The sequence below is a fragment of the Rhinoraja longicauda genome, chromosome 17, assembly GCF_053455715.1.
Source record: "Rhinoraja longicauda isolate Sanriku21f chromosome 17, sRhiLon1.1, whole genome shotgun sequence".
NCBI classification, from domain to species: domain Eukaryota; kingdom Metazoa; phylum Chordata; class Chondrichthyes; order Rajiformes; family Arhynchobatidae; genus Rhinoraja; species Rhinoraja longicauda.
In genome coordinates this window covers 21007271-21034072 of record NC_135969.1, presented here as the reverse complement: position 1 = coordinate 21034072, position 26802 = coordinate 21007271, and the positions used below count along the sequence as shown (strand labels likewise).

The following is a 26802-nucleotide window of genomic DNA, read 5'->3' as shown; positions in this document are numbered from 1 at the left end:
TGCTGCCTCATACCTTCCCCGTTGACTTCACGCCCTTCCAGATGCAGAAATAGACGATGACCCAGGTGGCCAGGACACACAGCAGCATCTGCCAGTGGATGGTGCCGATCTGGTCGATCCCACCCGAGATCCTCAGCACCCTCCTCCTGCACACGGGAACGTCGGCGTTAGACCACCTCCTCGGCACCCCGCGGCCAGGACACGGAGCGTGGCACCACACCCACCGGGGATTCAACGGGGAGGGGAGAGGGCGAAGGGGCGGTGTACAGGGAGCTTCACTCCGTGACAGTGTGGGGGCAGCGGGCGTGGTGTCTGTGGAATGGGGAGTGGGTGAGGGTGAGGGGGGAGCAGGCGTCTGTGGGATGGAGGGCGGTAGCAGGTGAGGCGAAGGGGGTGAGGGTGGGGAGCGGGTGAGGGGGGAGCGGGTGAGGGTGAGGGAGAGCGGGTGAGGTGAGGCGGGAGTGGGTGAGGCGGGAGTGGGTGAGGTTGAGGAGGAGTGGGTGAGGGGGGAGCGGGTGAGGGTGAGGCGGGAGCAGGTGAGGGGAAGGGGTGAGGGTGGGGAGCGGGTGAGGTTGAGGGGGAGCGGGTGAGGGGGAGGGAGAGCGGGTAAGGCGGGAGCGGGTGAGGTTGAGGAGGAGTGGGTGAGGAGGGAGCGGGTGAGGGGAAGGGGTGAGGGTGGGGAGCGGGTGAGGGGGAGGGAGAGCGGGTGAGGGAGAGCGGGTGAGGCGGGTGAGGGTGAGCGGGTGAGGTGAGGCGGGAGCGGGTGAGGGTGAGCGGGAGGGAGAGCGGGTGAGGGGGAGGGAGAGCGGGTGAGGCGGTGAGGGTGAGCGGGTGAGGTGAGGCGGGAGCGGGTGAGGGTGAGCGGGTGAGGCGGTGAGGGTGAGCGGGTGAGGTGAGGCGGGAGCGGGTGAGCGGGTGAGGGGGAGGGAGAGCGGGTGAGGGGGAGGGAGAGCGGGTGAGGCGGGTGAGGGTGAGCGGGTGAGGTGAGGCGGGAGCGGGTGAGGGTGAGCGGGAGGGAGAGCGGGTGAGGGGGAGGGAGAGCGGGTGAGGCGGGAGCGGGTGAGGGTGAGCGGGTGAGGTGAGGCGGGAGCGGGTGAGGTTGGGGAGCGGGTATGGGGGAGGGGGAGTGGGTGAGGGGGAGGGGGAGCGGGTGAGGGTGAGGAGCGGGTGTGGTGTCTGTGGGAGGGGAGCAGGTAGAGGGTGAGGGTGGGGAGCGGGTGTGGTGTCTGTGGGAGGGGAGCAGGTAGAGGGTGAGGGTGGGGAGCGGGTGTGGTGTCTGTGGGAGGGGAGCAGGTAGAGGGTGAGGGTGGGGAGCGGGTGTGGTGTCTGTGGGAGGGGAGCAGGTAGAGGGTGAGGGTGGGGAGCGGGTGTGGTGTCTGTGGGAGGGGAGCAGGTAGAGGGTGAGGGTGGGGAGCGGGTGTGGTGTCTGTGGGAGGGGAGCAGGTAGAGGGTGAGGGTGGGGAGCGGGTGTGGTGTCTGTGGGAGGGGAGCAGGTAGAGGGTGAGGGGGGAGAGATGGGACATGGACTCACTCCCAGAACTCGATGATGGGCGACTGTTTATTTGCCAACTCCTGGCAGCTGGCGTTGAAGTTGCCAGCAGTTCTGTTGTGGCACAGACTGTGCCGGAAGTCCTCGGTACATTCCGGAGTGTTCCAGGTGTTGCCGCAGGTGGCCCAGGGCAGGTTGTTGGTGAAGGAGTGGACGAGATAGTACAGGCCCCAGGCAAGCACCATGATGTAGTAAGTGTTGCAGAAGAAGACAATCACCATGGAGGCAAAGCCCAGACCTGGGGAGGCAGAGAGTTGTGGACGCAGCCCAGACCATCACACAAACCAACATTCCCTTCCATCGACTCCTTCTACACCTCACGCTGCCTCGGCAAGGCCAGCAGCATAATCAAGGACCAGTCTCACCCCGGTCACTCCCTCCTCCCCTCTCCCATTAGGCAAGAGGTACAGAAGTGTGAAAACGCACACCTCCAGATTCAGGGGCAGTTTCTTCCCAGCTGTTATTAGGCAACTGAACCACCCTCTCACCCTCTAGAGAGCAGTGCTGACCTCCCATCTACCTCATTGGAGACCCTCGGACTATCTTTAATTGGACTTTACTAGACTTTATCTTGCACTAAACATTATACCCTTACACAGTGGATGGCTGGATTGTAATTATGTATAATCTTTCCACTGACTGGAGAGCATGCAATAAAAAAGCTTTTCATTGTACTTCAATATATGTGACAATAATAATAATAATAAGAAACTAAACTAAAGATGAGTCACACAGCACAGAAACAGGCCCTTCCATGCCAGGCAACATGCCCCATATCATTCAGTCCCATCTGCCCACGTTTGGCCCATATCATTCTAACCTTTCCTATCCATGTACCAGTCCAAGTGTCTTTTAAATGTTCTCATAGTCCCTGCCTCAACTAAATCCTCTGGCAGCTCGTTCCATATACCCACCACCCTCTGTGTGAAAACGTTGCCCCTCAGGTTCCTATTAAACCATTCACCTCTCACCATAAACCTATGCCTTCTGGTTCTTGATTCCCCAACCCTGGGTAAAAGACTGGATTCACTCTATCTAATCCCTGTTGATTTCCTACACCTCTATGAGATCGCCTCTCAGCCTCCTATCATGCGTTATTTCTTTAACCACTACCCAGGTGATAAGGGAGATTCTCCGCTTCCTTCTGCCCACCTCTCCCCTTATACCCCTGTTTAAGGTGAAAATGGAGTGGGCACAGGGTGCATGTCACACTATAACACACAAAGCCCACGCGTTAACACACGGTGCCATCCACACGCCACCACACAGTGTTGAGTGTAACGCCAGGTACAGTCCATGGCCCATCTCGCCTGCCACCCCCATTCACCCATACACCCTCCCCCACCCCCACCCCCACCCCCACCCCCAGGGGCTCCTGTGTGTCAGACCGGTGAGCTACTCACCCTTGAAGAGAGGTGCAATGTTCCAGGCACCAACACCACCTTGCTTCATGAACTGTCCCAGTGCAATCTCCAGGAAAAAGACCGGTATCCCTCCCACCATCACAATCAGCAGGTATGGGATGAGGAAAACTCCTGGCAGAGAGGGAGGGCAAACAGAGACAGGTGTGAGTGCAGGGTCAGAGAGCACGGGGTCAGAGAGCACAGGAGTCAGTGAGCATGGGGGTCAGAGATCACAGGGTCAATGAGCATGGGGGTCAGAGATCACAGGGTCAGTGAGCATGGGGGTCAGAGATCACAGGGTCAGTGAGCATGGGGGTCAGAGAGCACAGGAATCAGATATCACAGGGTCAGTGAGCATGGGGGTCAAAGATCACAGTCAGTGAGCATAGGGGTCAGAGATCACAGGGTCAGTGAGCATGGGGGTCAGAGATCACAGGGTCAGTGAGCATGGTAGTCAGAGATCAAAGGGTCAGTGAGCATGGGGGTCAAAGATCACAGTCAGTGAGCATGGGGGTCAGAGATCACAGGGTCAGTGAGCATGGGGGTCAGAGATCACAGGGTCAGTGAGCATGGGGGTCAGAGATCACAGGGTGATCGAGCATGGGGTCAGAGAGCACAGGGTCAGAGTGCACGGGGGCAGAGGACATTAGTTGAACTTGGCATCATGTTTGGCATGGTCATTGTGGGCCGAAGGGCCTGTTCCTGTGCTGTTCTATGCTCTTATCACTAAGGGGCATTTAGACTCCCTCTTCCCCCTCGGGCAAAAGGTACAGAAATGTGAAAACACACGTCCAGATTCAGGGACCATTTATTCCCAGTTGTTATCAGGCACCTGAACCATTCTACCACAACTAGAGAGTGGTCCTGACCTCCCAACTACCTCATTGGAGACCCTCGGATTATCAGACTTTACTGGACTTTACCTTGCACTGAATGTTATTTCTTTCTCATGTGCCCTTACACTGTGAATGGTTTAATTGTAATCATGTATTGTCTTTCCGTTGACTGGTTAGCAACACTGTACCTCGGTACATGACAATAAACTGAAACTGAGGCGTGAAATGGAAGGAGATAGTAATTGTGGAATTAGTTTAATTTGGCATCATGTACAGCACGGACATTGTGGGCCGAAAGGCCTGTTGCGGTGCTGTACTGTTCAGTGTTCACTGGGTAGTGAGAGCAGGTGGTCTGGGAGCGCACACACGCAGACAGGAGAAGGGGGAGGAGAGGGAGAGGTGGGAGAGGAGGAGGGAGGACGAGAAGAGAGGGGCTTGGGTAGGGAGAGGGGGGGCAGGGGATGAGGTGGAGGAGGGGATTGGGAAGGGAGGGGGAGGAAAGGATGGGGAGGAAGAGGAAAGGAGGGGGAGGGGGAAAGGAGGGGGAGGGGAGGAGGGGGGAGGAGAGGAGGGGGAGGAGAGGAGAGGGAGGAGAGGGGAGGAGAGGAGGGGGAGGGGAGGAGAGGAGAGGAGGGGGAGGAGAGGAGGGGGAGGAGGGGGGAGAAGAGGAGGGGGAGGGGGAGGAGAGGAGGGGGAGGGGGGAGGAGAGGAGGGGGGAGGAGAGGGGAGGGGAGGAGAGGAGGGGGAGGGGGGAGGAGAGGAGGGGGAGGAGAGGAGAGGGGAGGAGAGGAGGGGGAGGGGGGAGGAGAGGAGGGGGGAGGAGAGGAGTGGGAGGAGAGGAGGGGAGGAGAGGAGGGGGAGGGGAGGGGGAGGAGAGATGGGGGGAGGAGAGGAGAGGGAGGAGGAGAAGAGGGGGAGGAGAGGAGGGGGGAAGGAGAGGAGGGGGAGGAGAGGAGGGGGGAGGAGAGGAGGGGAGGAGAGGAGGGGGAGGAGAGGAGGGGGAGGAGAGGAGGGGGAGGGGGAGGAGAGGAGGGGGGAGGAGAAGAGGGGGAGGAGAAGAGGGGGAGGAGAGGAGGGGGGAAGGAGAGGAGGGGGAGGAGAGGAGGGGGAAGGAGAGGAGAGGAGGGGGGAGGGGGAGGAGAGGAGGGGGAGGAGAGGAGGGGGAGGAGAGGAGGGGGAGGAGAGGAGAGGAGGGGAGGAGAGGAGGGGGAGGGGAGAGGAGGGGGAGGAGAGGAGAGGAGGGGAGGAGAGGAGGGGGAGGAGAGGAGAGGAGGGGGGAGGGGGCTGGCGCAGGTGCTGGCAGGGTGGGGGAGGGTGGGAGAGGGTTGGCTGCGACGCTGTGCAGACAAAAGCCCCGGCCGGGGAGGGGGGAGAGGGGGAGCCGAGCACAGACGGGCCGGGGTCGGAGTCTGAGGCTGATCCACCCGCCCATTGCGCGCCGCTCCCACCCGCCTCCTCCCTCCCTCCATTCATCGCCGCCTCTAGTCCAATTGTAGCCGGTGGCGGCGGCGGGGACCCGCACCGGGACTGGTCCCAGAGCAGCAGAGACGGGTGTGGGCGGGATCGCCAACTGGAGTGGGGTCACCTTGAGGGGGAGGGGGTGGGGGAGACACTGCGCTACAGAGAGCTCCACACTGACAATAATCAATCCCCCGCTACATGGGGCATTCCCAAATGGGACAGAGGAGAGAGAGGGAGGGGGAGAGAGAGGGGGGAGGGGGATAGGGGGAGAGAGGGAGAGAGAGGGGAGGGGATAGGGGGAGAGAGAGGGGAGGGGAGAGGGGGGAGGGGAGAGGGAGAGAGAGGGGAGGGGATAGGGGGAGAGAGGGAGAGAGAGGGGAGGGGAGAGGGGGGAAGGGAGAGGGAGAGGGGGGAGGGGAGAGGGGGGGGAGGGGAGAGGGGGGGAGGGGAGAGAGAGGGGAGGGGGAGGGGAGAGAGAGGGGAGGGGGGAGGGGAGAGGAGGGGGAGAGGGAGGGGAGAGGGAGAGAGGGGGGAGGGGAGAGGGGGAGGGGAGAGGGAGGGGGGGGAGAGGGAGAGGGGGGGAGAGGGAGAGGGGGGGAGGGGATAGGGGGAGAGAGAGGGGGGGAGGGGAGAGGGAGAGGGGGGAGGGGAGAGGGGGGGGAGGGGAGAGGGGGGGAGGGGAGAGAGAGGGGAGGGGGGAGGGGAGAGAGAGGGGAGGGGGGAGGGGAGAGGAGGGGGAGAGGGAGGGGGAGGAGGGGAGAGGGGGGGAGGGGAGAGGGTAGGGGAGGAGGGGAGAGGGGAGAGGGAGAGGGAGGAGGGGAGAGGGAGGGGGGGGGAGGAGGGGAGAGGGGGGAGGGGAGAGAGAGGGAGAGGAGGGGAGAGGGGGAGGAGGGGAGAGGGGGGGAGGGGAGAGGGAGAGGGGGGGAGGGGAGAGGGGGGGAGGGGGAGGGGAGAGGGGGGGGAGGGGAGAGGGAGGGAGGGGAGGGGAGGGGGAGGGGGATGGGGGAGAGGGAGAGGGGGGGAGGGTGAGGAGGGAGAGAGAGGGGGAGGGAGAGAGTCGGGCGGGGGGAGAATGGGAGAAAAGCGATAAAAACCATGAGAGAGGGGGTGGGGTGGGGGTTGGTGCCCGCCGATGAGGTCACGCACCAGTATCCAGGCAACAACGCAACAGGAATCTCATTCTCCGCCGACCAGACTTGAACCCTCACCTCAAGCACGTTTAATATTCCTGCTCATTGTCTGCATGTAAAACTAACCCCACTACCCTGTGTGTCCCCACACTAATCCCACTGCACCATTCCCTCCCACTGCCCCACTCTCTCCCCACACCCCTGTATCAATCCCACACTAACCCCACTGCCCCACTCTCTCTTACACCCTCCATATAAATCCTCCTCATGACCTACAAAGCCCTCCATAACCTGGCCCCATCCTACCTGACCGACCTCCTCCACAGGCACACTCCCACCGCTCTGCTGCTGCCAATCTCCTGTCCCCCCCCATCCGGACCAAACTCAGATCCTGGGGGGACAGGGCTTTCTCCATCGCTGCTCCCACCCTATGGAACTCACTACCCCAAACCGTCAGAGACTCGTCCACACTCACCACATTCAAAACATCACTGAAGTCTCACCTGTTCAGTACTGCCTTCAACCACTGAAGGTCACCTCACCTTCTGTCTCCTTTCCCTGTTCGTTTACTTATTTATCTATTTATTCACTTCCCTATGTTCTCTAAATCCCTGTAAAGCGTCTTTGAGTATATGAAAAGCGCTATATAAATGTAATGCATTATTATTATTATTATATGTAGATAGATTATGGATTTATGCAGAAGCTTCAGGGTTTACTAGCGCCACCTTTAACTTCCCCGATATGTACTTGGACTTGTTTAATGCCAAGAGGCTTAGCCCAGTCCAATTGAAGGAGGGACCATACTGGTCCTTGTCGAAGGACACAAGCCTGGCCTGCAGGGAGTTTTCAGATAGTTATGAATCAGGATAGGTCTGGGCTTCTGGAGTTTATTTGGGGAAAGGCAGATTACAACATTAGTCAGAGCTCAGGAGAGTAAATTGGGAGCCGATGTCACTGACATGTGGGGAAAAGACACAAAGTGCTGGCGTAACTCAGCGGGTAAAGGGCCTGTCCAACTTAGGCGATTTTTTAGGCGACTGTCATAGTCGTAGCAGGTCGCCGAAAAACCTGAGGCTACAACAATGTCTACGACAAGCTACAACAACCTACCACCTAGTCGATGTCAAGCTACGGCAAGCTGCCGACAACCGGCGACCCAATCGTCGCGACTTAGGACTTCCACCTACGACCGCGCAGATGACAACCTACGACAACTGAAGTCATCCTATGTCCACCCGCGACAAACTACGACAAGCTATGACCCTGTTGGCGACAACTGAAGACAATTCACGTCATTTTGGCCTCCGGTTTTGATGCCGGTACCTGTCTCCGGTTGACGTAGGTAGTCGCCAATGGAATTCACTGAAGTCAGCACCGGCGACAACCTACGTCACCTGGCGACAACCTACGACAGCGCCCCCATCAGGAGACGTCAAGCTACGATCACTGGCGTCAAACCAACAGTCGCCGAAATTTTTTAAACATTTCAAAATCCAGCGGCGACCAGAAAAATGCTACGACTCTTTGGAGCCGACTCACGACCGTACAGGCGACACCCCGGCAACCGTGTGGCGACAACCTAGTCACCTGTAGCCGCCTAAAAAATCACCTTAGTGGGACACGGGCTTAAGGCATCTCTGGAGAACATGGACAGGTGACGTTTCGGGTCAGACCTACAAGGATGCACTCTGGTCCCCTGCTATACTCTCGACGGTATGGCCAAACTCAGCTCTAACTCCATCTCCGAGTTTGCAATGGGCCGGATCACAAACAATAATGAGACGGAGTACAGGACACAGAGAATTAAATACAGAAGTCGCAAATATAGAAGGTCATGTTGCAGTTGTATAGGAGGTGGTGAGGACACATTTTAGAGTATTGTGTTCATTTCTGGTCACCATGTTATAGGAAAGATATTGGCAAAAGGCGTACAGGTATGTAGGTTAATTGGCTGGGTAAATGTAAAAATTGTCCCTAGTGGGTGTAGGATAATGTTAATGTACGGGGATCGCTGGGCGGCACGGACTTGGAGGGCCGAAAAGGCCTGTTTCCGGCTGTATATATATGATATGATATGATATGATAAGCTTGAAAGGGATCAGAGAAGATTTACGAGGATGTTGCCAGGACTCGAGGGAGAGATTGAGCAGGCTAGGGTTTTATTCCTTGGAGCGCAGGAGGATTAGGGGTGATCTTACAGAGGTGTACAAAATCATGAGAGGAATAGATTGGGTACACACAGTCCTTTGCCCAGAGTAGGGGAATCGAGAACTGGTTTAAGGTGAGGTGAGGAGAAATATTTAATGGGAACCTGAGAGGTTACTTTTTTACACAAAGGTTGGTGGGTATATGGAACATGCTGCCAGAGGAGGTAGTTGTGGCAAGTACTATTGCAACATTTAGACAAGTACATGGATAGGACAGGTTTAGAGGGATTTGGGTAAAATGTAGGCAGGTGGGACTAGTGTAGATGGAACATGTTGGTCGGTGTGGGCAGGTTGGGCCAAAGGACACGTTTCCATGCTCTATGTAAGAACTTTGTGACATGGTGTCAGGACAACAACCTCTCCCTCGATGTCAGCCAGAGGATGGAGCTAGTTATTGACCGGGCAGCATGGTGGAGAACTTGTCCCAGTCAGTGGAGATGGCAGACAGCTTCAAGTTCCCAGGTGTAAACATCACCAACAATCTGTTCTGGACCAACCACACTGAGGCTAGGGCCATGAAAGCACATCAATGTTTCCAATCTACTGGCACTTACACTTTTACTTTTATCTGCATGTTTTCAGTAGCTATAACAGAATACTCTGCAGATTTTGATTGTACTCGTGTTTGGTATAATTTGACTGGATAGCATGCAAAGTATCTCACTGTATCTTGGTACATACAACGACAGTAAACTAATAGCATAGAGGCAGCACACTCACACGCTCGAGGGCAGTTAGTGATGCAATAAATTCTCACCACCGGAAAGCAGAGAGTTGTGGATGTAGCCCAGTCCATCACACAGACCAGACTCCCCACCATCGACTCTGTCTACACCACACTGCCTCGGGAAAGCAGCCCACATAATCAAAGACTTGTCCAACCCCTGTCATACCATCTTCTCCCCGCTCCTGTCTGGCTTGAAGGTGTGCACCACCAGACTCAGGAACAGCTTCTTCCCCTCTGTTCTCAGCCTTCTGGACAGACCTTGCATAAGCTAGGGTACTGTTCGATTCACTTCTACCCCATTGCAGACATTGGACTTTGTCACTGGTACTGGTGCGCTACAGTGCGACAGGGCGGCACGGGGGCGCAGCGGTAGAATTTGTTGCTACCGTACAGCGAATGCAGCGCCGGAGACCCGTGTTCAATCCTGACTACGGGTGCTGTCTGTATGGAGTTCTTCGGTTTCCTCCCACACTCCAAACACGTACAAGTATGTAGGTTAATTGGCTTGGTAAATGTAAAAATTATCCCTAGTGGGTGTAGGACAGTGTTAATATGTGGGGATTGCTGGTCGGCATGGACCCGGTGGGCCGAAGGGCCTGTTTCCGCGATGTATCTCTAAACTAAACTAAAAAAATGCTGAGAACTATATTCTGCACTTTGTATCTTCCACTTTGCTCCACCCATTGCACTTGAGTTTGAACTGATTGTATTTCTGTACAGTATTATCTGATCTGTTTGGATAGCTTGCAAAACAAAGCTTTCCACTGTACCTCGGTGCACGTGACAATAATAAACCTGAACCTAAAGAACGCTGGTCCTGGCGGTGATGTCCAGAATTAAGGGAGGGGTACCTGGCTCCAGGTGAGGGAAGACTCACCTGATGCCACAGCTTTTTGCAAAGGGATGAGGCAGGGATGTCCAGCCAGCTCCTGGCGGTACTCACCACCACTGACAACCGGGGCCAAGGCAGGAGCTAAGGGTTTCACTGACGGATATTTGAGTGGAGCATTTTAATAGCAAATCCTCTGCTGCCATTTGATTTTTAATTTAGTGAAGCTACAAATAATCGTCTCAGAAGATTTATCTCCTGTTATAATCCAGCAAAATCGCTGATGATAAAGCCTCGCTCAGCTGGAGAAGCTGCAGACCAGGAACATGGTCACCCCTGACCCACGTCCCTGCACCTAAAGCTGGCCCAGATCATCAGAGAGTGGAGTCACCCCCACTGATCACCCCCCCCCCCCCACAATGGCAGCAGTACTGGAGGAGGGGCGGTACTGGAGGAGGGGCGGTACTGAGGGAGGGGCGGTACTGAGGGGAGGAGCGGTACTGGGGGAGGGGCGGGTACTGGTGGAGGGGCGGTACTGAGGGAGGGATAGTACTGAGGGAGGGGGGTACTGAGGGAGGGGTAGTACTGGGGGAGGGGCGGTACTGAGGGAGGGGTGGTACTGGGGGAGGGGCGGTACTGGGGGAGTGATGGTACTGAGAGAGGGGCGGTACTGAGGGAGGGGGGTACTGGGGGAGTGATGGTACTGAGAGAGGGGCGGTACTGAGGGAGAGGGGTACTGAGGGAGGGGCGGTACTGAGGGAGAGGGGTACTGAGGGAGGGGCGGTACTGAGGGAGGGGGGACAGTGTGAGTGATGGAGACTGACCTCCACCCTCCCCCTTCTGGCTGTGACCTCCGCACTCCCGATGTAACTCGACACAAAGTTAAATGCAGGAGTCACAGTCACGCAGCACGGAGACAGGCCCTTCGGCCCAAATCCCCAATGCTGACCAAGATGCCCACATCCACGTCAGTCCCGCCTGCCCATTGTTGGCCATATTCTTCTAAACCTTTCCTATCCATGTACTTGTCCAAGTGTCTTTTAAATGTTGTTATAGTACCTGCCTCAACTATCTCCTCTGGCAGCTCGTTCCATAAACCCACCACCTGTGAAAACGTTGCCCCTCAGGTTTCTATACGACACTGGTCGTGTGATGGGATTGGGTAGAGGACGGGGATGAGCGGGGAAATGTGAGAGAGAGAGATAGAGAGACAGAGAGAGAGAGAGAGAGACAGACAGACAGAGACAGACAAACAGAGAGAAAGAAAGAGAGAGAGACACAGAGTGAGAGAGAAACAGGGAGAGGGAAAAGGGGAGAGAAACCGGAGAGAGAGAGAGAGAGAGAGAGGAGAGAGAGAGAGAAAGAGAGAGGGAAGCAGAGGAGAGAGAGGGGGCCAGGCAGTGAGTGTGTGACGGTGAAGGGCAGCTGCAAGGAGACTAGTGAGGCGAGTGAAGTATTTATTAGCATCACGAGCTGCGGGTGGCTGTGCTGCGTTACTGCACTGCATGCCATGAATGTGCTGCAGTATGGGAGGTGGGTGGCGGTCGCAGTCTCTCTCCCTCCTGTCCCGCTGCATCCAGCCTGCTCTGTGTTTGGGTGTCCGACACACAGCTGCAGGGGTCGGGGGCGAGGGGCGGGGGGCGGCCCGTGCTCTGATCACTCGCAGGCTGCTCAGCTCAGAAGCGAGTCAGGATTTCTGCTCACGTTCCACTGCAGGCAAACTGCTGCCCTGCAAGCTGCATCACTGCCTGCGTTGCTGCAGCAGCAGTGGTGCGTGAGAGCTGGCGTAGGAGAGCACGCCCGCGCAAATGTACATACTTATCCACTCAAACACCCTGGTCTCAGTGTGCGTGTGAGAGAGAGAGTGCGCACGTGTGTGTGAGAGAGAGTGTGAGTGTGTACATGTGTGTGTGTGAGTGTACATGTGTGTGAGATAATGTGCGTGTGTGTGAGGGAGTGTGTGAGAGGCAGTAAGTGTGTATGTGAGAGATAGTGTGTCTGACAGAGAGAATATGTATGTGTGAGAGACAGTGTGTGTGTGTGTGAGACTGTGTGTGTGTGAGAGAGACTGTGTGAGAGACAGTGTGTGTGTGAGACTGTGAGTGAGTGTGAGAGACTGTGACAGTGTGTGTGTGTTTGAGAGACTGTGTGTGTGTGTGTGAGAGAGACACTGTGTGAGAGACTGTGACAGTGTGTGTGTGTGTGAGAGAGACTGTGTGTGTGTGTGTGAGAGAGACACTGTGTGAGAGAGACTGTGTGTGTGTGTGTGTGAGAGACACTGTGTGAGAGACTGTGACAGTGTGTGTGTGTGTGAGAGAGACTGTGTGTGTGTGTGAGATAGACACTGTGAGAGAGACTGTGTGAGAGACAGTGTGTGTGTGAGACTGTGTGTGTGTGTGAGTGTGAGAGACTGTGACAGGTGTGTGTGTGTGAGAGACTGTGTGTGTGTGTGTGTGTGTGTGTGTGAGAGAGTGTGTGTGTGTGAGAGACTGTGAGAGTGTGTATGAGAGTGTGTGCATGAGACCATGTGTGTGAGAGAGACCGTATGTGTGTGACTGTGTGTGTGACAGTGTGTGTGTGTGAGACCATGTGTGTGTGTGAGAGACCATGTGTGTGAGAGAGATATGTGAGTGAGTGAGAGGTGGCTGTGTGTGTGCGTGTGAGAGAGATAGTATGAGAGAGCGTGTGTGTGAGAACATGTGTGTGTGACAGAGCCTATGTTTAAGCATGTGTATGTGTGAGAATGCATGTGGGAGAGAGAGAGAGAGAGTGTGTGTGCACGAGAGAGTGAGCATGGTTCCCTGGTGTTACAGCTAACAATTTATTGTATTATTGATTACTATATATTTATCTGTGTGTTATTGTGCTTACAGGCCTGCCATACTACAGCAAGTAAGAATTTCATTGTCCCATTGCCGATACAGATGACAATTAAACGCCCTCGACTCTTGCCTCTCCTCCTCACTCACCCGGTGATCACTTGTCCCAGCTCCAACCCACAGCACACTCCACTGCAAGGAAACGTTCCAAGTCCCTGTCAACACCAATTAAAATTCACTGTGCCACAAAGATAAATCCAAATACATTCTCCATTCCACCTGTACATTCCCAGTAACGTCCGGGAGTGTAGAGGGACCATCACGCTGTGCCTGACCTCTGGTCTGAGTGTTACAAGGGATATTCACAGAGCATGGAACAGGTTTAGTTTAGTTTAAAGATACAGTGCGGAAGCAGGCCCTTCTGGCACACCAGGTCCATGCCGACCAGCGATTCCAGCATATTAACACTATCCTACACCCACTAGGGACAATTTTTAACATTTCCCAAGCCAATTAACCTACATACCTGTACGTCTTTGGAGTGTGGGAGGAAACCGAAGATCTCGGAGAAAACCCACGCAGGTCACGGGGGAGAACGTACAAACTCCGTACAGACAGTTCTTCGACACACCTTAACCAAGTTGGCATACAAGGCAAGTTCTTTTTGCCTGCATTTAGCCCATATCCCTCTAAACCCTTCCTATCCATATATCTGTCCAAATGTTGTTTTAAAGTCATAATTGGATCCGCTTCTATAGTTTCCTCTGGCAGCTTGTTCGAGATACGGACTACCCTCTGAGTGAAAAAGTTGCCCCTGAGGTCCCTCTCAAATCTCCCCCCTCTCACTCTAATCACTTGCCGACATCATCAAAGACCTGTCCCACCCCGGTCATCCCTTCCTCTCCCCACTCCCATCCGGCAGAAGGTACAGAAGCTTGAAAGCGCGCACCACCAGACCCAGGAACAGCTTCTTCTCCTGTGTTATCAGGCTTCTGAATGGTCCTTCCATAAGCTGGAGTACTGTCCGATTCACCTCCACCCCATTGCGAACATTGGACTTTGTCTCTGAAACTGATGCGCTACAATGCTGAGAACTATATTCTGCACTCTGTATCTTCCCCTTTGCTCTACCTATTGTATATGAGTTTGACTTGATAGTATTTATGTCTATTAATATCTGATCTGTTTGGATAGCGTGCAAAACAAGGTGCATCACCATACCTCGGCACAAGTGACAACAATAAACGTAAGCCTGCCCTCCAGTTGTAGAAGCCGCTCCCCGGGGGAGGGAGGCTGTGTGTGAGTGGGAGGGTGGTGGGTCTGATGTGGGGGGTGGCAGTGAGTGATAGTGCAGTGTCGGAGGAGTGACTGAGACGCAGCGGTCTGGGAGGATTAGCCTCCTCTGGGATTACCAAGAGCAGTGCGTCACAGCTCACAGCAGTCACGAGGGCTCGGTCTGACGCAGGCAGCTGTGAGCTGAATTAATGCAGAGCCGTGGACTGCCTGCTCCCCCCACCCCCACCCACCCATCACCCCCACCCCACCCACCCATCACCCCCACTAACCCATCACCCCCACCCCACTAACCCGTCACCCCCCCACCCCACCCCCCTTCACTAACCCATCACCCCCCTTCACTAACCCATCACCCCCACCCCACTAACCCATCACCCCCTTCACTAACCATCACCCCCACTAACCCGTCACCCCCTCACCTCACTAACCCATCACCCCCCCCACCCCACTAACCCATCACCCCCCTTCACTAACCCATCACCCCCCACCCCACTAACCCCCTTCACTAACCCATCACCCCCACTAACCCGTCACCCCCCCCACCCCCACTAACCCATCACCCCCCTCACCCCACAACACCGTCACCCCTCCCATTACATCATCACCCCCTCAGAGAACATGGATAAGTGATGTTTCAGGTGGGGATGGATCAGTCTCAAGAAGGTTCCTGACCCGATGTGTCACCCATCCATGTTCTCCCAAGATGCCGCCTGACCCGCTGAGTTACTCCAGCATTTTGTGTCCTTTAAAATGTTGTTATTGTACCGACCACAACTACCTCCTCTGGCAGCTCGTTCCATGTTCAGATCGGTTTAGTTTATGGTCACGTGTACCAAGGTAGTGAAAACCTTTTTGTTGCTTGCTATCCAGTCACCCTATATATGATTACAATCAAGCCACTCACAGTGTAAAGATGCAGGGTAAAGGGAATAATGTTTAGTGCAAGATCAAGTCCAGCTCCAAGGAATAAAGTCCAAGGCTGCCCAACCTCTTATGTTACGTACAATTGATGTTTCTGTGTGCCTATGTGTGTATGAGTCTGTGATGCTGCAAGGTTTGCATTGACCATGATCACATTGAATGGCTCAAAGGGCCGAATGGCCTCCTCCTGCACCTATTGTCTATTGTCTATTGATCTGCATCTCACTGTACTAGAACATATGACGATAATCTTGACTATAACCTCAGCCCCTCGAGTCCTGGCATTATCCTCATGAATCTTTTCTTCACTCTGTCCAGCATTTTCCCTGGAGCAGTTGAAGGTTTCAGGAACCTGAGGGGCAACTGTTTTTTACACTGAGGATGGTGGGTGTATGGAACGAGCTGCCAGAGGAGGTAGTTGAGGCAGGTACAATAATGTTTAAAAGACATTTGCACAGGTACATACAGGTTGAGAGGGACGTGGGGGCAGCTGACACTGGGCACTGTTCGGGTGGACGAGTTGGGACTGATCATGTGCTGTGTGACTCTGTAAGTAAATCCCAACGCAGAAGCAGGGAGGGGTCCTGTCTGAATCAATTCCAAAGTTCATTGTTAGCACACAGGCTGAGGAGGAAACGTTTCTCCCAGGGTGGAATGCCCGAGCTAAGAGGGCACAGCTTTAATGTGAGAGGGGCAAAGTTTAAAGGAGATGTGTGGGGCAAGTTCAACCCAAATTTCCGTTCCAAACAGGATGCCATGTCAAACTCATCTCCTTTGCCTGCACGTGATCCTTATCCCTCCATATCCATGAAACATCCCAAACACCACTGTCCCACCTGCCTCCACCACCACCCCTGGCAGTGGTTCCAGGCAACCACCACTCTGTGTAAAATCACTGCACAGCTCCTTGAAACTGCCCCTCTCACTTTAATGCAGTGCCCTCTAGTCTTTGACATTTCCACACTGAAAGGAAGGTTGTGACTGTCTACCCTGTCCGTGCTCAGTGAAGGCGACAGCTGTGGCAGGAGGTTGTATCTCTGATGTGGCAGAGGTATGGCTGACCAGAAGCCCATTGTGTGTCTCTGCCAGAGGCCTGTTGGCTAGCTAGTGGGGCACAGTCACGCAGCGGGCTGAGCTGCTGCCTCACAACGCCAGAGACCCCAGCTTCCATCCTGACCTCGGGTGCTGTGTGCGTGGAGTTTCCCTGTGATGGCTTGGGTTTTCTCCAGGTGCAGCGGTTTAATTGGCCCTCTAAGTGGCCCCTCGTGTGTGCGGAGTGGATGAGAAAGTGGGATAACATGGAACTAGAGTGAACGGGTGATGGATAGTCGGTGTGGACTCGGTGGGCCGAAGGGCCTGTTTGTGTGCCGTGACTTTAAACTAACTCTGGGACCAGGCGCCTGTACACAGGACTGTGTCACTGCAGAACTATGTGCTGTGGAGGCCAGGCTGACATGGATCTGTGGGACGTGAGAGTTGTGCTGACGAGGCAGTTCTAATAATGGCTGCCTGTGTCCTCCCACGTGGCTCCACCTCAATTCACCAGCAACTGTGGCTCCAAGTGACTGCTCATAGAACCCACAACAGTCCAGCACTGCAACAGGCCCTTCGGCCCACAATGTCCATGCTGAACATGATGCCAGGTTAAACTAATCCCCTCTACCTGAACCTGATTCGTATCCCTTGTTTGTATACACTGTAAATGGCTCGATTGTACTCATGTATTGTCTTTCTGCTGACTGGATAGCACTCAACAAAAGCTTTTTGCACCTTGGTACACATGACAATAAACAAAACTGAAACGGAATTGAAACTGATCCATCTCCTTGCGGGGGATTTTATTTATTATTGTCACCTGCTCCAAGACCTTTACCTGTGTAATTTCTATGCAAACATAGTGTACATGAGTACGGGGGGAGCTGAAGAAGGTCCCCCCCACTCACCCCTCGAGGGGGTTGGAGTCAGGACCCAGTGCCTGTGGGGGGTAATGCTGAGAATCACAGCATCTCAGCAGCTGAGCCGGGCTTGAATCACAGAGGTAAAGGTCACTCAATGCAGCTCAATGCGATTAGTGCAGATGTAGAAGCAAGGAACTGCAGATGCTCTCATTAATACACAAAAGGACAGAGTGCTGGAGTAACTCAGTGGGTCGGAAAACATCTCCGGAGAACGTGGACAGGTGTCGTTCTGGGTTGAGTCTGAAGAAGGGTCTTGACGCGAAACGTCGCCTGTCCATGTTCTGCAGTATTAGTGCAGATGGTCGGTACAGGCACTGTAGACCAAGGGCCTGTCTCTATGCATGCCTCTATGTCTGTATAACACTGGGAGAGAGGCCAGCATTTTCGGCGCAGCGTGGGAGCGTTGCAACGTGGTTTCAGAGCACGGTTCCAGCGGCCATCAAAGCACGAGAAGGTTGCACGTCCACGTGCCTCCTGAACATCGCTGAAGGACAAAGGCGGCCAGTTTGTGTGCACGCTGCTCTCTCCCACTGCTCCCTAACAAGGGCTCACTGCAGCCTCTCTCCTTTCAATTATTCATTCCACGACAGCAGGAGGCAGGGAGTGACGTCCTGATGCACGTAACACTGTCATTGGAGGACTCTGCTCTGATGCCAAACTAAAGTCATCCCCTCTGCCTGTCCACGGCCGGTATCTCCCCTTCCCCGTGACTCACGGGGACCCCCTCTCTCCCTGGACACCCTCAAGCTCCACATAGATCCATACAATATCCTAGCATTCTCCTTAATCTTACTTGCCAAGGATACCCTTGGTTTCCCCTAACCCATCAGCCTATTAAACACTACAATCTCCAATAAGCTCTGACCGATAGTGCGATAATAACAATAATTGTCTATTATTGGTTGTTTATTTTTTATGTGTGCGGGTATATATATATATATATATATATCTGTGTGTGTGTGTGTGTGTGTGTGTGTGTGTGTGTGTGTGTGTGTGTGTGTGTGTGTGTGTGTGTGTGTGTGAGAGTGTGTGTGTAAACTGAAGATAGACACAAAATGCTGGAGTAACTCAGCAGGACAGGCAGCATCTCTGGAGAAAAGGAATATTTATATGTGTGCGCGAGTATATACATGCACTGAACCCTGTTTTTCTTGTTTATTATATTGTTTACAGTGCACTATGTTTACATATTCTTTGTGTTGCTGCAAGTAAGAATTTCATTGTTCTACCTGGGACATATGTCAATCAAACACTCTTGACTCTTACTTCAGACAAGGATCCCTAAACCTGCCACCTTTGTCCTTCACCCTCAGCTGTTCGTTTGGGGTTGCGGGAAGTCACGATCACAGAGTTGTACGGCAGGGAAACAGGCCCTTCAGCACACCTTGTTCATTGCCGACCAAGTTACCACACTGGGCTCGTCCCATGTGCCTACATTTGGCCCATATCCCTCTAAACCCTTCCTAACCATGTACCTGTCCAAATGTCTTTTAAAGGCCATCATTGTATCCACTTCTACAGCTTCCTCTGGCAGCTCGTTCCAGATACGGACTACCCTCTGAGTGGAAACATTTCCCCCGAGGTCCCTCTTAAATCTCTCCCCTCTCACCTTAATCCCGTGCCCTCTAGTTTTAGAATCCTCTACCCTGGCGATGCAGACTGTGAGCGTTCCCGTTATCCGTGCCCCTCATGATCTTGTGCACCTCAATAAGGTCACCCCTCAGCCTCCTACGCTCCAGAGAACAAAGTCCCAGACCATCCAACCTCTCCCTGTAACTCAAGCCCACACGCCCAGGTAACATGGTCCGGACAAGGGGCACTGGGATTGGTGGGCGAGCCAGCAGCCAGCAGCTCTCCATGTGGTTGACTAATTTACCAAACAATTGCCATCTTCCTTCCCTCTGGAATTTTAGACTCAAAATCTGAAGAGGGTCCCGGCCCAAAATGTCACCTGTCCATGTTCTCCAGAGATGCTGCCTGTCCTGCTGAATTAATTCAGCACTTTGGGTCCTATTTTGAACCACCATCTGCATTTCCTTGTATCTACACTCTGCGCATTCACCCTATTTATTCCCATCATGATTTTGTGCACCTCCATATGATCACCCTCAGCCTCCTGCGCTCCTAGGAATAACGTCCTAGCCTGCCCAAGCTCTCCCTGTAGCCCAGGCTCTCGAGTCTTAGCAATGTACTTAGTCAAAGCAGCTGAATGACATCTTTCCTGCAGCAAGGTGACCAAAACTGGGCACAATACTCCAGGTAAGGCCTCACCAAATCACCAGATTGTGGTGAGTTATAGTCAGAGCCGGCGGCAGGCTGTGCCGGGACGGTGTGCCAACGGTACTCACCACCTCCATTCTTGTAACACAGGTAGGGAAACCTCCAAATGTTGCCCAATCCCACGGCAAAGCCGACGCAGGACATGATGAAGTCCATCTGGCGTGTCCAGGTCTCCCGCTCCACCCCCGGGTATTTTATGCAACCGTTGGTGACGAGAGGGGTGAGCACCGACTTGTCCTCAGGTCCGGACTCCGGGTCCACCACCAGCTCGACCGGTTCTGGTTCTGGGGCAGCGGTACACCTGTCCCCACCTGCAAGACACATCCGCTCACTGACCGGCACAGCAGGTCGACCCGAGCCCCTCCGGAACATTCCACCCAATCTACGGGCACGGCAGATGGACCTGAGCCTCTCCGGAACATTCCACCCAATCTACAGGCACCGCAGATGGACCTGAGCCCCTCCAGGGAGTGTTACAGAGCAGAGGGATCTAGTACAGGTACATAGTTCCTTGAAAGTAGCTTCTCAGGTAGACAGGGAATGTGGCAGAGCAGAGGGATCTAGGAGTACAGGTACATGGTTCCCTGAATGTAGCGTCACAGGTAGACAGGGAATGTTACAGAGCAGAGGGATCTAGTACAGGTACATAGTTCCTTGAAAGTAGCTTCACAGGTAGACAGGGAATGTTGCAGAGCAGAGGGATCTAGGAGTACAGGTACATGGTTCCCTGAATGTAGCATCACAGGTAGACAGGGAATGTTGCAGAGCAGAGGGATCTAGGAGTACAGGTACATAGTTCCCTGAAAGTGAGGTCACAGGTAGACAGGGTGGTCAAGAAGGCTTTTGGTACGCTGGCCTTCATCAGTCAGCAGAGAATTATAGAAGTTGGGATGTTATATTACAGCTGTACAAGACATTGGTGAGGCCACATTTGGAATATTGTGTTTAGTTTTGGTCACCATGTTGTTGTTGATCTGGAATAGGTGCAGAGAGATTTTCGAGGATATTGCCAGGACTAGAGGGCCTGACCTACAGGGAGAGGTTGGGCAGGCTAGGACTTTATTCCTTGGACTGCAGGCAGCTGAGGGGTGATCTTATAGAGGTGTATAAGGTGTATATTCAAGGTGTATATTCTTGAGGGGAATAGATAGGCTGAATGCACAGTCTTTTGCTCAGGGGAGGGGAATCAAGGACACGGGTTCAAGGTGAGAGGGTAAAGATTTAATAAGAATCTGAGGGTGATGGGTATATGGAACAAGCTGCCAGAGAAAGCTGTAGAAGTGGATACAATTATGAGTTTTGGCTAGGAAATTACAGATATATGGCTAGGATGAATTTAGAGGGATGTGGGCCAAATGCAGGCAAATGGGACTAGCCCATTGTGTCAACTTGGTTGCCATGGACAAGATGGACCAAAGGGCCTGATTCCGTGCTGTACAGCTCTGTGACTACGGCAGAGGGTACAAGATCACGGAGAAGGGGTTAGGGTGGAACCAATGAGCGATTCTGGTAGAGAGTTAGCACAGACGTGATGGGTTGAATGGCCTGCTTCTTTGCTGTAACTGTTCTCTGAGGAAAGGCAATGAAGATAGGATAAGTGAGCTGACATCAGAGACTTGTCGCAAGCACTGCCTGTCGATCACATTCACACCCCTGTCCATTGAGTGTCAATACTCCTGGGACTCCCTCAAACAGCAGAAGGAGCATTCAGGTGCGATAGAAACATAGAAAAATAGATGCAGGAGTAGGCCATTCGGCCCTTCGAGCCAGCAACGGGTGAGGGAGGACCTCATAGAAACTTACCGAATAGTGAAAGGCCTAGGTAGATTGGATGTGGAGAGGATGTTTCCACTAGTGGGAGAGTCTAGGACCAGAGGACACAGCCTCAGATCAAAAGGCTGTACCTTTAGAAAAGAGATGAGGAGGAATTTCTTTAGCCAGAAGGTGGTGAATCTGTGGAATTCATTGCCACAGACGGGGAGGCCAAGTCATTGGGTATTTTTAAAGCAGAGATTGATAGATTATTGATTAGTAAGGGTGTCAAATGTTAGGGGGGGGACATGAGAATGGGGATGAGAGGGAAAGGTAGATCAGCCATGATTGAACGGCAGGGTCGACTAGATGGGCCGAATGCTGTAATCCTGACTTATGGACTTTAGGGTTTAGTTTAGAGTTTAGAGATACAGCGTGGAAGCAGGCCCTTCGGCCCACTGAGTCTACGACTACCAGCGATCCCCATGCACTTAGACAATTCTACACACTAGGGACAATTTGTAATTTTTACCAAAGCCAATTAACCTATAAACCTGCATATATTCCAAGTATAGAAGGAAACCCACGCAGTCACAGGGAGAATGTGCAAACTTCATACAGACAGCACTCATGGTCAGGATCGAACCCGTCTCTGGAGCTGTAAAACAGCAACTCTACTGCCGTGCCACTGTGGACATATGGACCAAGGATGGCACTGAGAGCTCAACCCATGCATGGGGGCACACGGGAACCCTCCTACACCACGCACCCACCCGCCCGCCCACCCCGACATGCAACCCCGGCCCACCTGTACAGGAGTCCGCAGGCTCCACTTTGGCCATAGCCGTCTCAGAGCCCACAGAACCGGGCTGGAAGCAACTTGTCCTCGATCCTGAGGGACTGCCTAGGAGGAAGAAGAAGGTAGAGTATAGTGAAAGATCTCGAGGAGATGCAGAGTACAATGAAATGGGCAGGCAGGTGGCAGATGGTATTCAATAGGAGGATGTGCAAGGACCTGTTAGTATGCTGTGCCTACAGATGTCCAGTCCTGGGCACCAGACCTCAGGAGAGATACAGCAGGGAAACAGCCCTTTGGCCAAACTCAACCAAGCCAACCAACCATGACTGTCTAAGCTAGTCCCATATGCCCGTGTTTAGCTCATACGCCTTTCCTATCTATGCACCAGTCCAAATGTCTTTTAAATATTATTGTACCTGCCTTAACTACCTCCTCTGGCAGCTCGTTCCATGCACGCACCACCCTCTGTGTGTAAAGGTTACCCCTCAGGTTCCTATTATTTTTTTCCCCTCTCACCTTAAACCTATGACCTCTGCATTCACCCTATCTATTCCGCTCGTGATTTTGTCCACCTCAAAAAGATCACCCCTCATCCTCCTGCACACCGAAGAATAAAGTCCTAGCCTGCCCAACCTCTCCCTGTAGTTCAGGCCCTCAAGACCCAGCCACAATCTCGTAACTCTTTCCAGCTTAATAGCACCTTTCCTATAGCAGGGTGATCAAAACAGAACACAATACTCCAGATGTGGCCTCACCAATGTCTTGTGCTAGTAGAGATGTGGGGGAGATCTGCTGAAATAATTCCTGGACTTTGGATCTGTGGAAAGTCTGGAGAAACTGGGGGCTGTTCATTTCATCCTTCAATATTTCATTCTGATAATTTTAATTTAGAGATACAATGCAGAAGCAAGCCGTTCAGCCCTCCGAGTCCATGCTGACCAGCGTTACACTAGCACTATCCTACACACCAAGGACAATTTACAATCTTTACTGAAGCCAATTAACCTACAAACCTGTACGTCTTTGAAGTTTGGGAGGAAACCGGAGCACCCGGAGAAAAACCACACAGTCACGGGGAGAACGTACAAACTCCACACAGACAGCACCCATAGTTGGGATCAAACCCAGGTCTCTGGTGCTGTAAGGCAGCAACACTACCTGCTGCACTACTGTGCCGCCCCTAAATATCTCTTGTGACTGTATATAAAATTATGAGTGGTATAGGTAGGGTTGACTGAATCTTTTTACCAGGATAGGAAAATCAAATTATAGAGGGCATAACTTTAAGGTGAGAGGGGCAAAGTTTAAAGAGATGCGTTAAGCAATTATTATTTTTTTTACACAGAGGGTGGTGTGTGCCTGGGGTGGTGGTGGAGTGAGATACAATTGTGGCACTTAAAAGACTTTTGGATAGGCTGGGAATGGACAGTTAAGGGTTCTGAGAAGGGAAATAAGTGATGATCTTGGGATCATGTTCAGCACAGACCTTGTTCAGAACCGAAGGGTCTGTTCTTGTGCTGTACTGTTCTATGTTCCATGAGAGTTCAGAGAGCAGTATCCATTTCAGGATCTGAAGAAGAGTCTCGACCCAAAACGTCACCTCTCCATGTTCTCCAGAGATGCTGCATGACCGGCTGAGTTACTCCAGCACTTTACGTCCTTTTGTGTGTCAACCAGCTTCTGCAGTTCCTTGCTTCTTCATCCATTGCAATGGACTGGTAGGTGTGAATGGAATAGAGGCAGCGGTGAGCAGATCTGGTGGATTTATTTAAAAACTGTGACTGCTGTGGAGATAATGGATGCAGTGCAACCGTTCCCACCACTGGTCAGGAGGAGACGAAGGAAGAGAGAGTGAGGGCTGTTGGCTTCTGAGCCCAAGGTTAGACACAGCGAGGTGGTAGGCTGGGGAACGGCAGGGTAGGTGAGGAGGTGTGGAGGGGTCTGCCCAGACCTGCGGGAGGGAGCTGGCTGCGTTTCTGAATGGACAGGATCTGTGGGGAGAGCGGGAGGGGGGCTGATAATCTTGCACATTGACCCCATCCCTCAATTTTGACTGCATGTATCTGTGCACTGTGTTTGTGAACGAGCAGGACTGTGAGAGTGTAAACGTGTGTGCCAGTCATGAAGTTAAACAGCACAGAAAAGGTCCTTTGGTCCAGCATGTGCATGCCCTCCATGTTGTTTTGACTAAGCTAGTCTCATTTACCTGTGTTTGGCCCATATTCCTCCAAACCCTTTCCCCTCCACGCACCTGCCCAAACGCCTTTAAATGTCGTATTGGTGTAGGGGGACCAAGATTTGAATCCAAATGACAAATCAGCATGGATTCCACGTATCTCTCCCTCTCCTTCCTCCTGCCCCTCCTACCCTCCTGCACCAATGTGGAATTCTCTGCCACACAAGGCAGCGGAGGCCAATTCACTGGATGTATTCAAGAGAGTTGAATGTGGCTCTTAGGGCTAGGGCTAACGGAATCAAGGGATATGGGGAAAAAGCAGGAACGGAGTACTGATTCTGGATGATCAGCCATGATCATATTGGATGCCGGTGCTGGCTCGAAGGGCCGAATGGCCTACTCCTGCATCTATTTTCTCGGTTTCTATGTTTCTAAAACCCTCCTCAGTCAGTCCATTACCACCATTCACAATTTAGGGCGCATTTGTTGAATAACTCATGAACCTTTTCTGAAGGAACAGGCCCAACATCCCCGGCCTGTCACAGCATGGACACAGCTCAATCACGCCGACCAAGGTGAGGCATCTAAGCTGGCCCCATTTGCTAGCATTTGGCCCATATCCCTCTAAACTTTTCTTATCCATGTACCTATCTAAATAGTTCAGTTCAAACATGGAAACAGCCCTTCGGCCCACGTCGACCATCGATCACCCGTTCAGACTGGTTCTATGCTATCCCACTTTCTCATCCACTCCCTATACAGTCTGGGCAATTTACAGAGGGCCGATTAACCTACAAACCCGCACGTCTTTGGGATGTGGGAGGAAATTGAAGCACCCGGAGGAGACCCACGGGGTCACAGGGAGAACGTGCAAACTCCACACAGACAGCACCCGAGGTCAGGATCGAACCCGGGTCTCTGGCGCTCTGAGGCAGCGGCTCCTCCAGCTACACTGTCCCATCACAGATTGAAGCTCCCTCTACACCATCCCATCACACACAAGTGTGGCCTCTCTAACCACTGCTACAGCTGTAACCTGATGTCCCAACTCAATGCCCCAACCCATAAAGGTAACCCCCATCAAACACTTTCTTCATCACCTTCTGTACGGGTATTGGGGATGGGTGGTGAGAGTGGAGACTGGGAGGAAGAGAAAGGGGGTATGTTATTGGGGAGAGAGAGATGGGGGGAGAGAGAGAGATGGGGGGGGGAGAGAGAGATGGGGGGAGAGAGAGAGATGGGGAGAGAGAGATAGGGGAGGGAGAGATGGGGGGAGAGAGATGGGGGAGAGAGATGGGGAGAGAGGGGTGATGGGGAGAAAGAGGGGGAGAGAGGGGTGATGGGGAGAAAGAGGGGAAGAGGGGGGGAGAGAGGGGTGATGGGGAGAAAGAGGGGAGACCAGGTGAGGAGAGGGGCGTCAAGGGGGGAGAATGGCTGGCGGGGATGGAGAGAGGGGGGTAGATGGCGAGAGAGAGAGAGAGGGAATGGCGGGGAAGAGGGAGACGGGGAGAGGGGCGCAGACGGCGAGGGGTCGGGGGGAGATCGCGGTGTCCTCGCCGCCGGCCGGGAGATGTCAGACCGAGCGGGCACCGAGCGTCGAGGCCCCGGGACCGGAGCAGAGAGCACAGAGCCGGGAGCCGGCGCCGCGCTCCCTCTGCCCCCGATCTTCCCCCCTCCCCCTCCGCATGTGCCGCGCTCCGCTGCTCCCCTAATCAGGACGCGGTGGGGACGGGAGTGAGGGGGGAGATGAGGGGGGGGGGAGTGAAGGCGAGGGGGGGGGGGGGTGAGGGTGGGAGGAAGGGGGTGAGAGTGAGGGGGGTGAGTGAGGGGGGTAAGGGTGGGGGTTGTGTGATGGGGTGCGGGGGTGATGGTGAGGGAGGGGGTGAGGGTGAGGGGGGTGAGGGGGTAAGGGTGAGTCAGGGGGTGAGAGTGAGGGGGTAAGGGTGGGGGTACGGGGGTGTCGGGGTGACCTACCCGGGGGCGGTGGGGACGCGGGGCGCATGGTGCGATGTTGTGATGGCGGCGCGGTCTCTGCGGCTTCAGAAACAGTCGACGAAACACTTGAAGGTGAGTCGGAAGAATCTCATGGACGCGGGCGCCGGGAGCGGGGCAGCGGCGGCAGCAACAGCAGCGGAGCCGGGCGAGAGTCGAGTGAACAGCGCCTCCCCATCAGACGCCCGCTCCCGGCGGCGAACAGCTTATCTGCGGCCGCCCGGCCCGGCCCGCCCCGGCCCGCCCACCGCTGCACAACGTCCCCGCCCCCGTCCCCGCCCGCCCCGGGGAAGGGAGAGGGGAGGGGGAGGGAGGGGGAAGGGGGAGGGAGGGGGAAGGGGGAGAGAGGGGAGGGAGGGAAGGGAGGGGAGATAAGATTAGATGGGGGAAGGGGAGGGGCGCGAGAAAGGGAGGGGAGAGAAGGGGGAGTGTGTGAGGGGAGGGGGCGGGGGGGCGGTGGCGGTGCCCGGGGGGGGGAGGGGCGCTGGTCCGGTGCCCGGGGGGGGAGGGGCGGTGGCGGTGCCCGGGGGGGGGGGGAGGGGCGGTGGCGGTGCCCGGGGGGGGGAGGGGCGCTGGTCCGGTGCCCGGGGGGGGAGGGGCGGTGGCGGTGCCCGGGGGGGGGGGGAGGGGCGGTGGCGGTGCCCGGGGGGGGCGCTGGTCCGGT

The 26802-nt window shown here is 54.3% G+C and overlaps 1 protein-coding gene across 2 annotated transcripts in view; it reads right to left on the bottom strand.

Annotated features, from left to right (window-relative positions):
- LOC144601829 (sodium- and chloride-dependent creatine transporter 1-like) overlaps window positions 1-26374 on the bottom strand; it is a 47108-nt gene extending 20734 nt beyond the window's left edge. The window contains exons 1-7 of one of the 2 annotated variants that reach the window (XM_078414290.1): window positions 26121-26374; window positions 23457-23725; window positions 21980-22075; window positions 19488-19730; window positions 2953-3084; window positions 1532-1787; window positions 14-146 (exon numbers count right to left, since the gene is read on the bottom strand). In XM_078414290.1, the coding sequence (XP_078270416.1) occupies window positions 14-146; window positions 1532-1787; window positions 2953-3084; window positions 19488-19730; window positions 21980-22075; window positions 23457-23508 (912 nt within the window). In that variant the 5' untranslated portion in view covers window positions 23509-23725; window positions 26121-26374. The remainder of the gene's footprint in view (window positions 1-13; window positions 147-1531; window positions 1788-2952; window positions 3085-19487; window positions 19731-21979; window positions 22076-23456; window positions 23726-26120) is intronic. The other variant, XM_078414291.1, reaches the window with a different exon arrangement.
- Between the last annotated feature and the right edge of the window lie 428 nt (window positions 26375-26802).